The sequence below is a fragment of the Balaenoptera physalus genome (assembly GCF_965194825.1).
Source record: "Balaenoptera physalus genome assembly, chromosome: 17".
Taxonomy (NCBI): Eukaryota; Metazoa; Chordata; class Mammalia; order Artiodactyla; family Balaenopteridae; genus Balaenoptera; species Balaenoptera physalus.
This window is the reverse complement of record NC_138895.1, coordinates 8350134-8362385: the sequence shown is the minus strand read 5'-3', so window position 1 is coordinate 8362385 and position 12252 is coordinate 8350134. Positions and strand designations below refer to the sequence as shown.

The 12252-nt window shown below is 42.8% G+C and overlaps 1 protein-coding gene across 2 annotated transcripts in view; it reads right to left on the bottom strand.

Moving 5' to 3' along the window:
- Positions 1 to 12252, bottom strand: part of CHD7 (chromodomain helicase DNA binding protein 7) — a 177108-nt gene that overhangs the window by 60541 nt on the left and 104315 nt on the right. For both annotated transcript variants that reach the window (XM_082432973.1, XM_082432974.1), the window contains exon 4: positions 4816 to 4957. In XM_082432973.1, the coding sequence (XP_082289099.1) occupies positions 4816 to 4957 (142 nt within the window). The remainder of the gene's footprint in view (positions 1 to 4815; positions 4958 to 12252) is intronic.

Sequence of the window (12252 nt, the reverse complement as noted above, 5' to 3'; positions counted from 1 at the left end):
CTGGGAGATGGAAGTAACAACACATTTTCCTCCTCATTCGGCCGGTGAGTTGCTCAAACGTGAAGGCGATACTGAAGCTGGGTGATGGATATGTAGGGGTTCATTATACTACTCTATTTTTGTAGGTTTTAAAAATTTTCCCCACAAGAAAAAGTCAAAAAAAGTGAAGGCATGAGAAGAAAATTTGTGAATAATAAAGTTCTAGATAACTATTGTTACATTAGTATCCAAGGTTCCAAAACTATCTCAGAGACCCATTTAAATAGAAAGTTTATGTTTTCATCCTGGTCCTAAAAGAAATAGTCTTAACATTTTTAAAGAGCTGAAGGATTGAACGGCAGAATTTATAATGAGTGACTATGAAAAGGAATTTAAAAAAATTTTTTTGACTGCACTGATGAAAATGTGAAGGACTGTTAATAGCTAGTATTAATAGGATTATTGGCAAAATGGGCCCTCTCCCACCCAGTGGTCAAAATAGAACGCAGTACACCTTTGCAGGACAGCGTGGTCAAAACGTAAAACACGCCCACCCCCCTTCCCAGCAAGCACACGTCTAGTAAGCTACATGACGCATCTGGGTAACATCTAGCAGATAAATGGTTAAGTAAAAAGAAAAGCAAGTCAAGTAACAATAGCTAGCTTATAATTCTAAGATTACAAAAAAACCTTGTGTTTCTATTTGTATGTGTGGGCGATCAATATATAAACTCCTCCAGAGAAACATACTGTAAATCCTGTTTACTTCCCTATACTCAGTAATATTTGCTAAAAAATGAATGTATACGGGTATGTTTTCAATAACAAAAAAATCTGAAAAGACACAACAAACTGTTAATAGCTATTAATTCTGGAGAGTGAAATGAATGGAGCAGAAAAAAGGATTTTGTACTTTTTGTTCAAAACAATTCTAGATGGCTTGACCTTTCTGATATAGAAATAGTTTTGTCAGTTAATTAAAAACAGAGAAATAACCTTCTCATTAATATGTGTATGTGATAACGTCTCAGATAACTCTAAAATGACACGTGTAAATTTTAAATCCCTGTGCAATTACAACTCATGGGTGAGGTGGCAAAGCACATGGAAGAAATAAAAAGAATACTGAGAAAAGTGACACTGATACAAACTGTTCTCTAAGAATTATGAAATAAACCCCTCTGAAGAGCCTTTCGAATTTTAAAGTTGGGACAGTAGGGCAGAGAGAGGCTAATTACCCTGCCGTGCAGACCTCAGGAGGGACGGGCATGGGACCTATGGGGCACAAGTCAGGACCAACAAGCCCCCGTGCCATGTCTCAAAGAAGGGGACCCACTCAATTTTACTGTATTAAGTTTGTGCGCCCCCTGCTCTCAAAGGGGATGCGAGACAGCTCACATTATGACTGTGTATAACAGGACCATCAGATGGGTCATTCGAGGCTGTGAACTCAGCCCTACAGCCAGGGCTGCAGAGGCACGATGTACCCTTCTGCCGGGAGGTATTTGGGGCAGGGACATCTTATTAACAGACTTCCTAGCGGCTCAGACGAGAGGGAGCGGTGATGTGGGCCAAAGGCTCCACCTCTGACCCTTCTCTCCTCTCCAGCCCCGCACAGAATAACCAGTTCCATGTGGAGGTGACACCCAGGCCAGCGGGGGTCCTGCCACCGTCCATCCTGCCCTGTGTCACCAGGGGCAGTTTGACCTCGGGCGTCCAGGAGCTGAGTGCCCACGTTAGAATGAGGCCAGGCTCTCCCTGCGTGACCCTGGACGAGTTCCTTTAGGAACCTCAGTTTCCTGGTCTGTAGACTAGGGGTAATGATAGTAGCTGCCTCATCAGTATACTGTGAAGATCTCCTAAGAGAATTCATTGAAAGCACTTAAAACAGCGCACTTAAAGGGACATGTTAATGCCAAATGCAATTAGTAGGATTACAGTCATCAGTAACCAGCTCCACCTTTCCAAGGGAAAATCAGAAAGCAATGAGGCCCCGAAGCCGGGCTACGTCATATGGCTTCCCTCCTCTTTTCCCAAAGCTGATCTGGAATAGCTCCACCTCTTCTCCTTACTTTAGCATTGCCCGCTTCTGGCTGTCTGTTTCTTTAAGATATAAAAGCCTATTATCAGGAACAACATTTTAATTTGGTGAATTTTAGTATAGTATCTGTATTTCTTTTGATATATCAATTTAGCTAAATGGAAATGGGTGAATCTACAGTTTCATCCTTCTGTCATTACTGTAAGGAGAATGTGCTACTAATGACACATCTGTGATGTTTTATCAGGTTTCCATGGTTGGGACCACACTGCCCTAGTCTTCTTCCAGCACAAGCAACTAAACATCCTTGGACAGAGTCTAAGACAAATCCACTTTACGCTAAATCCCACTCTGATATTAAAGAAATGTTCCAGTACAATAAAACAGAGACTTGTGTTTATTTTTCTAATAGAAATGTACGTATTGGTGAATATAATGTTTATAACGAAAGTTTCTCCTCATTTCAACTTTGTGTTATAAATCTATGCAACAGTGATAGGGTTAGTAATAGTGGATACAAGGTCACTTCATAAGAGTAAAAGAAATCCCAAAATACAATTAGAACTCAACTTTCTGAAATTTTTAAATGTTATATGGTTTCTCTGCCTTCTAAATAATAATTGATCTTAAGTTCACTTATGTTGGATATCAAGGTTCCTTTTCCAATTTCCCAACATAAAATAAAATTATTTATCACATAATAGGCTTCTTTATGGTCTGTTAAACTATTGTTATTTGAAATTTTGGGGGGAATCAAAATAAAATATAAGAACTGCATTTAAACCAATTGCATTTAAAGCTCAAAACTTTTGAATTAACACTACAATAACAGGTCAACTTGTTAAACTTGGATTATTTTAGAAAAGTTTCATATAGTTAAAACAGGTATGCTGAAGAGCAAATTTAAATGTGTTGCCACAATCTCACTGTTGTAGTACTTTGTGACACAATTTTCAGTTTGTTAAAAGAAAAAAAAAAAAGACATGGCATTTACTAAAGTTTAAACAAATGGATCATAAAACTCAAGAACTTTAAGCCCTTTACGCGTGTGCTACAGGAAGAAACACAACAAACAAGCAGTCAGCGTCACTTCCTGTGTTGCTGTGACACAGAAGAGACACTGAGAAACATGGACCCGTGTGTTTACTGATATTAGCTGTCTGACCCGTGACAGTTCAGCACCAGCCAATTAGAAAGGACGCACGGATGCTCATTTGCATTGATTAGCATTTTTCTATAACTGAAATGCAGAAGGAAAAAAAAACACCACTAGTATTTCATAAAGTCCATCTCAGTCTGTGTTAATGCAAACAGACTTGTAAAAAACAGCAGTGTCTGTGAAAGAACAACAGAATTTTCTTGACTTGTGTGACAGTCTTCTTAACATTGTCCAAATACTACTGCACAAAGGTCTTAGTTTAAGCAAAAGCAATTCAGGGGAAAAAAAAAAAAAAAACACCTGTGGGCATAAGAATTAAATTCAAAATCATTAAAAATACTTTAGTTTAAAACTCCCTAAACAATTTTTAAAAAGATAGCTACTTACCTTCCCAATATCTTTTCACTGATACGGAAAGTTAGAGGAAATTACAAAATTAACTCAAACTGCCAGAGGTTATCACTATGTTAGTTATAGAACCAAACCAAACCGAAACACATTCATTTACACACACACACACACACACACACACACACACACACACTCTCTCTCTCTCCCCGTCTCTCTCTCTCCCTGCCCTTTCAGGTCCTCTAAGGTTAGGTCGTTCTGTGAAGTTATAGATATCAGGGAGGTCTAGTTAAACACACACACACACACACACACACACACACACACACACAAACAAACAAAATCTATCTGAAATTCTTTAGCACAGAGCTGTATATTGCAAGTACTTTGTTTCTAACTTTTAAGCAAATCAGTAGGTACAGGGAGAAGTACTGAGAGTGCACCAAACCATTAGAAAAGGTCAAACCCGCTTCCAGGGGCTGCTTGCTTTTCTAGCAGGATCCTCAGTAACTGCTCCTTGATAACTTAGATGTCATTCACAGAAGCCACATTCCCAGCCATCCCAGAGGACCAAGCTGGCAAGCTTCCAGGGAACGTAACAAGGAAATAATGTTTAACGGTCACGTGTAGGGGTCCCTTACTTACTGTCCAATCAGCGAAGGCAGTGTGCTTTACGCACAAGAACCTAAATTCCTGATGTTTATTTCAGGGCCAGTTTTTTTGACTGATTCCTATAAAAGTCTCCGAAAGTCAGGAGACTCTAACACTGGAAAATTGTGCGGTGCTGCCGTCCAGAAAGTCACTGACTTGTTCATAGAAACTTTAGTATTACACAAATACATCTCGACTCTGACCGTCAGATGTCAGAAACCTGAAGACGAGCTACAGATTACACTGTGATCTTTTGTTCTGCAAAATAAAAGAACTGACAAGGAACCAAACTTAGCAGAAAATTAGAAATGTGGATGAAGCTTTAAATGAACCAACATATTAAGACTATGTTAACACTAACATATATATAAACATCAAAAGATACATGTACAGAAATAAATGAAGAGTCTCAGTTTTATTTATCACAGAGTCAAAGATGGCAAAACCAAGAAGTCAGGAGTTTAATTCTGGGTTGGCCCCCCAGCTCTCATCACTATGGATATAATGTTCCAGACGACAATAAAGCCATCTCTACAGCAGCTCTATAACAAAGACAGGGAGGTCCAGTGCACTCGATATGCAGCTAAAGTTACCCTCGCTAAACAACCACAGCTCGGGACCAGAATAATGGTATTACCTGAACACCTGGGTCCTCGTCTTCTTCAGGAGGAGGAGATGATGGGGGTGTTTTGTCTAAGTCTGAATTCTCAGAACCTTCTGTTTTTCCCTTGTTGGCCTTTTTCTTCAAAGCACTTGCTTCTGAATCAGGTTTCTTATTACTAGAATTCAAAGTGGATCACTTAGTGTTCACTTTTTAACAAGGTTTTTCGTACGCCCCATGCCTTATATTTCCCACATCAATATCCCTAAAGTATCGATAACAATTGATAAATCAATGCATGTGGGCCATCGAGAGTTAAATAGTACTCTCAATTAAGTTTTTACCGCAAAACCCCATATTGATGACCTTCAGCAAATATCTGACCTAATGAAAAAGAAACTGCATGCAAAAACTCCTAATACCACACAGAATACATTTGTTCATCTGGACAATGCACGATCCCTGCCGATACACCAAGCCATAATGAAAAACTGGATTAAGAAAAAAATCATTTTGCTATCAACTTTTTAAGGTACCAGAAGATGGTTTTTAAAACTGTCAAGGAGAACTGGAACATAATGATCATTTCTTCTGTGTCTCTTGCAGATAGTTTTAAATACTCCTGTTTGTTTAAGTCCTTTTGACCAGCACTACTAGGGGTCCTCTTTTATAACATTCAGATACATTTTTTATCCAGTTTATAATCTTTTAAAACATAACAAGATATGTAGCAATTCCTCTTCTACATAAATTTATTCAACGCTGTATTCTTAAGTAAAAATCAGCTTTATTTTGGTGCTAGACTTTTTTTTTTTTTTTTTTTGAGGTAGTCACGATAGCCTTTTCTTCAAAAGCTGGGTCTCCAAAATACAAAAATATAGCAAAGTGACCCCAACAATTCAAGTGTGTGTTCCATAGTATGTTTCCATCAAATGTTAATAGGATTTGAATGTTACATAAGTCAAAAGACAAGAATGAACTGTAAGAAAAAATTTTTTTAAATTAAAGTTTACTAGCACCTTTAGAACCTTTATTTGCCATTCTTTTAGAATGCACACTTGGTGCTGCCTTCCATACCAATTTCCAAAACCCAGCCCCAAGATTTTCTAATATTGATTATTACCATTTACTATCCAACATTTCAAATAATCCAACCTCAGTAACAATTATTTTTACTATTTCAAGAAAGCCTAAAATTCTAATAAATTTGGAAAACAAAAGATACATTTCAAAAAGCTTTGAAAAGTTTAAGTTTGTAAATTCCTAGAAAAGTATGCCGTCAGAATGCATTAAACAGCATTTTTTTTCAATCCCAACAACTACAAAAGGAAAAGAGGCCAAGATACCAATATGCTTTTATTTAAGTAAAGCATGTCATGTAAAATGTTTCAAAAGTATATTTAATATAATCACACACCTAAAAGGCATTTTTGTAGTGAATAAATACAATATTTGATAATCATGAACTAGTCATTTTCAAACACTCAGAGCTTGTTTTTATTTTGTTCTGTTAATATTTGAGCCTACTAAATGGCCACATAAGGAAAAAACTTACGACAATTCAGATTATAGCAAGCAGCAGTTAGGTTTAAAGAGTTCTTTTTAATATACAAAAAAAAAAAAAAAGGAGTGTCCTAAAAACTTTAAGCCCCCAAAAATCCACGGAAAACATAATATTTTTTAAATTAAAAAAAAAAAATCCATACAACAGTCCCTCATCCAACTGTCCTAGTGTTTACGCTACACATGGACAGAAGTCTCCCCTACTATGAGGCTCCATTTCCAGCATTTATTTCCGCTCTAACTGCCACAAATTATACAATACTACAGCTGAACGCTGGGCCCCTTTCCTTTCATCTGCACGCCAAGAGCAATCAGATTACCCTGGTAACCAGCGGTCACATGACCAGCACCTGCTCTTTTGGCTGGATGCCACTGACTAAAGCCATCTGCTTCCCTCAATCAGCTTTCAAACATTCTCAACACCTGCGCTGCAGTGTTTTGTGGTTTCTTTTATCAAATCAGTGCAAAACTGCTTCCAAAACTTTACATATTTCTCAAATTTGTTTAAATCAGAGGTAGGCCTGTCACGGAGTTGAACCACTGCCAGGTAAAGAAAGCTGGCAGCAGGTCCTTCCCCAGTGCCCTCTCCACACCACAGTGAAGGACACAATGTGATTTAGTGGGGTTCCTGCACCAGGGGTAAACTGTCCTACGGGAGAAAAAGGCTTACTGCCTCGGAGCCCGCCAGAGCCCAGGTCTGAGGAGACGTCAACCTGCTGGAGGAGAGAAATGCTAATGATGTTCCATCTGCCCTTCCCAAGGACGCGCTCTGTGGGACCTCCAAGACGGTGCAAAGTCGGACAGGACCTCTCCAAATGCTCGGACAAAATGCCTGTAGCCAAGGGAAGCAGCCACCCCAGCTCTGATGACTGGAGGATTTCTAAACTCAGTGGACCTTGAGCTATTCATGCTGCTCCGAGACATCTAAGCATTTCCTTGCTAACATCTTCTCATGACATCAATGTACAAGTCAAAAACACACCAAGTAGTCAAAAAAGCTACAGAGTCTTCAATGTTCACCCCAAGACATTACAATCAAAGACAAGATCAAGTTATTTACATCAGATTGCCTTTGCCACTATTTTGCAATAAGCTCATTTGGATTTTCAACTGTTATATTAAAACTGCTTTGCCCCAAAAGAGCTAAAGCCAGAATTTTTTTTTTTTTTTAGCCAATGAGGAGCACTGATTTCAGACAGCCCTCAGTTCAAGTTCCAACTCTGTCATTTATAACCTGTCTGTCTGTGACTCTGTATACATCATTTCATCTCCCTGAGTCTCAGTTTTCTCATCCATAAAATGAGGTTAGTAATTACATTTTGCTCCAAGATTCGACCTTTCCAAGCACCTGGCACACTCGACTGGGAGCTGTTCTCTGACTGCGGCTCAGACCCACAGGCGGAATCAACTGCGGAGACTTAGGGACAGGACCCTCTGCATCGTGACCACGTCACCCAGGCCACGTGAAGAGAAGGAACATCCTTTATCAACAGTCTCAACACCAGCTCAAAGGACAAACGAGCGGACCAGCCCAGAGGCCACTCGCCTCTATACCCCTGGCCACTGCTTTAGTTCAGATGCGTATCATGTCCCTCCCCGACCGTCACAACGGCCTCCCCGCCTCGTCCCTGTCACCAGCCAGGGGCAGGGCCACCCGCCATCAGACTGCTGGCGAAAGGACACGTATCCCACGGCCACAGCCGCGACTCAAATCTGTAAGGTTCAAGGCTGGTCTTTCGTAATGTCAGAGCCAAAACACGGCCGTACACACATTCCTCTTCCAAGCTATAAGCTGGGAAGCCTGAACGCACGAAGAGGGCAGCCCTTCCGGTTGGGGAGAAGGAAGCGGTACTTATTCACAAGGACCACCCCTCAACCCGACACTACAAGGTCCGGGACGAGGCCACGGGCTGCTTGGCGCGAATCCAGAACCTCAAGGCGCCTCCAACAGCTGCAGGGCTGGCCGTGGCCCGACGCCCCGCCAGCGAGGACGGCCAGAAGAGCCAGCTGTGCGGGGTCCAGCCCTGACTGGCCTTGGCCCGGAGAAGCCCCGGCTGCCTCCACGCCGCCCCTGGACCGGCCCTGCCTGCCGCGTTCCCGAGCTCTGTGGCTCAGCCCTGCCGCCCGAACGTGCCCTGCGAACCCAGCTCCAGGCACCAGCAGAGCGGCCGGCTCACACGCAGACCCGACCAAATCATTCTGCCCAAAGCCCCAGCCCCACGTGTACTGACGTCTGAGATTCTCAGTGCGCAGTTTTTATAATCGGCAACATGAACTTTATTTTTCTCCTTTTCCCACACCCCGAACTCTCCACCCTCCACCCTGCAGATACACAGGACCGCTCCCAAAAGCGTACGCACATCTCTCCTCCCTCCACTGCCCCTCGAGTACTCGTCTGCAAGGCTCAGCTGGACATCACTCAGTCAGAGAACCATTTTCTGGCCACCAAAGTCTGGATTAGTAAGACCTCACACTCTCTACAGGCCACGTGATGTACTCCACACAAGGGATGTTTAAAATACACAGTACTGGGTGGTAACATTACTGCAATGCAGTAAAACCAAAGCACCGGGTGTGTGTGTGTATATGTCTTTCTCCAACTATCCTGTTAGCTCAAGGAGGAAATGTGTCTTATTTATCTCTGTATTCCTTGTACCTGGCCAGGTGCGCTACTTATAAACTTTAGCTGACCAATTAAACAGTACAAGTAACAGTGAAATCAACAAACACATACACAGTCCTGACTACGTGCAGCTAAAGCGCTCTTCTCATTAACTCATTTACGAAAACCCCACATAGATTCTATCTTTATGAAGCTCAGTAAAATGGGGCTAAACTACTACCAAAGTAGAGTGAAACCTAGCAAGTTTTCAAACCCCGTACATCTGTATACCTCCCCTCCGGACTGACAGAGTTCTTTCATTTCCTGACCCTTATCGCCCACCATGACTGGTGAGGCCAAGATGCGGGGCCACCCCCTGGTGAAGCTAGGCAGGCCCTTGTACTCTTGGAAAGGGTTATATCTTTCTGGGGATGCTGCTGGCAGTTTGTAGGGCCACTGTCCCTCCACCAGCTTTACGTACATGTCACATTTCACCAAGAGAGGGAGGTCCCAGTGGTGGGCAGCGGGACATTCTCAGGGTCCATGGCTAAGTGACACTTAGGTCACCCTGCCAGACCGAGCTCTAAAGTTCTGTGGTTGCCTCCCCCAACCCCACGTGATCAAAACCTACACCACCCTGATGAGAACTCCAAGAAACAAGCGCTGGGTCCGGAGAGGAGGGATCCACATGGAGGGAATCTTCCCTATGGAAGGACATATTCAGTGCATGGCTGTAAGAGTCCACAACGATGGGCCCAGTGGGGCTGGACACATAAATCCAAGCTAAGGTAGAGCATGTAAATAATGAAGTCTTTTCGGTGAGAAACGAGTACAGGTTTTTTAAACACGACTTTATGCAAAGGGCTAGAACTTACTGGAAAGCCAGCCAGCTGCCCTGATTTATTACAGAGTGCAGTGAAACATGGATAAGCCTCGGCCTAAGGATCTGAGTCCTCAAAGGAAAGACAGTTTGAAAAGGAACCGTATCGTGGAACCAAACACGACGAGAGGAAGTGAGTCAGCTGGTGAAGCTGTCTGGACAGTGGCGGGCTGGGCAGAGCGGGGGAGCGAGGGGCTCTCCACCACACGGACCCTCAAGACAGGACACGTCAGTGATCAGCCTCCTCACGTTGGGGAAGATCAACCTTGAGGCTCGTGAGATTAAACAGGTCCGTGTTCAGGAAATCAAGCCACAGTGTCACACTACCATCTTTCAGGAGAGCAGAGAGTATTGAAACATATCCTTATATTTTACATACATAAAGGCCTTTTAATAAAAAACTGAATGTCATGGATGAGAAGTGAGTGATGTTTGTGGCACAGGAAGTGTATGACTTGTCGTGATTCAGAAAGATCAAGTATGATAAAATACATGAGCCGCTAGGGTCGAGGTTTCAAGGCTGGTAAGAGAAAAGCATCTGGCCTCTCAACTTCAGATTTTCCTCTAAGTTTTTAAACAATGAAAAAGAAAATTAAAAGATAAAGAGGCAAACTAAAAAAGCGACAAGATAAAGTACTAAAAGTTTAAAAGGATCAATGAAGGCAATATAAAATGTGATACATCATGAAGTAAAATAACCGAACAAAATAAAATAAAAATGTTAAAAGTCCTAAGACTAAAATTTTATTTAACGGCTAAACTGGGATGGGATAAAATGCAGGTGACAGAATAAACTAATGAAATAAGAGTCAAGACAAATTCCGCACGACAGACAAGAAACGCAGAAGTCAACACCTTCACACGAACGCCCTTGGAGCTCCCTAGGCCAAGGGCCCAGCAGTGGTCAGCAGAAGGTCCGAATGCTTGAGACTCCCTACAAGGCAACGCAGGGCAGAGAGCATCTGGGCAGGATCGGGGGACAGGAGCCCCCGTCTGCCCAGGCAGTCAGCCCTCGGGTGCTGAGCCGCCCCCCGACTCCTAAATGCCACCCACAAATTCTTCACCCTACGCTTCTGCTTGAGAAAGAGAAACAAGGAGAGCTGAGAAGTGGAAGAGAGAGGGGGTTAGGGGAGGGGGTTCTATTTTACTTCTGAACAACAAATTGCAATGACAAATTATCAATAGAGTTTTTAAGTTCTCTGCCTCAAAGACAAATAATTTAAATTGTTACCTTAAGTAGCTCTTACACGATCAACTACTCCTGAAGTACATTAATTGTGCTAAATTTCTAGGAAGGGATTAGCAAACAAAAGTTAGGAAAGATACAGAAACCCAACTTGCTTTCATTTAAAATGTGTATTTCAAACTCAACAGGCCTCGCCTTCACATCTTACAACCAAACTGTGCAAGGATAAGGAAACAGGGTCAAAGAGGTTACATGCTCAGCCCAGGAAGCAGCCGTCCCAGGACTGGGCCAGAACCTGCCCGGCTCCAGAGCCCCTGTCTCTGTCCTGGGACCGGCCTGAAGGTCTCACCTCCTCGTGGAGACGTACTATGAGTCCAGCACTGGCCTGGCCTTTTGGGGGACCCTCCAGGCCTTGGAAACCTTCCCTGATGAACGTCTCTGTTACTCCGGCTTATCGCTAGGTAGCCTTCCAATAACATCAGAACCCTGTCCTGAGGAAAGCTCCAGTTGACCATTTTATAAAGAAGAATGTTTTTAAAAAATGAAAGAGAAAGTACAGTAGAAAGTTCTCCTGAAAGAGCTAAACCCATTTTTAATGCTGAATATACTGTAGATGGAAAAAAAAAATCACAAAGTCACGAATTATCATTGAAAATCTAAAGGTTATTGAGTTTTATGGACTGAATTAAGATCCGCCAGAAGTAAGATGGAAGCAAAGTCTGGTGAGCTGATGTCTTATCCGATCCCAGAAGCTCAACAAACATCAGCATTAGCCCCCCAGCTCTGCAGCACCGCCTGGTACTGCAACACGGCAGAAAGGATCGGGCAAATCAGACATCACACGACCTGTGCAGAAAGCACGCCTTTCAGTGCCCTTTTACTATGGGATACGCTTCCAAGGGCCAAACAGCAGGACCAATGCTTGGTTGTCTGTGCCAAGTCCTAAGATGCTAGCCTTATCCATGCCCAGCGTTTCCACGACCCAGGACGGGGACAGTGAGGGCAGCGTTAGCAGCCAGAACCCCACTCCCTGGATTCATAAGTATCTTCTCTGACCCACCAAGGTGGCCATGACCACCGGTGAGACATGCAGCCCACCCTCGGTTCAATCAGGTGAGGTATGAGGTATGTAGGTGGAGAATCAGGCAGAGCAAATGGCAAGGCCTAAGAGGAGAAAACCTCAGCACCTACGCCAACAGAAGAAGCATGAAGTTACATTGTTCCTACAGGAATCAGGCTACA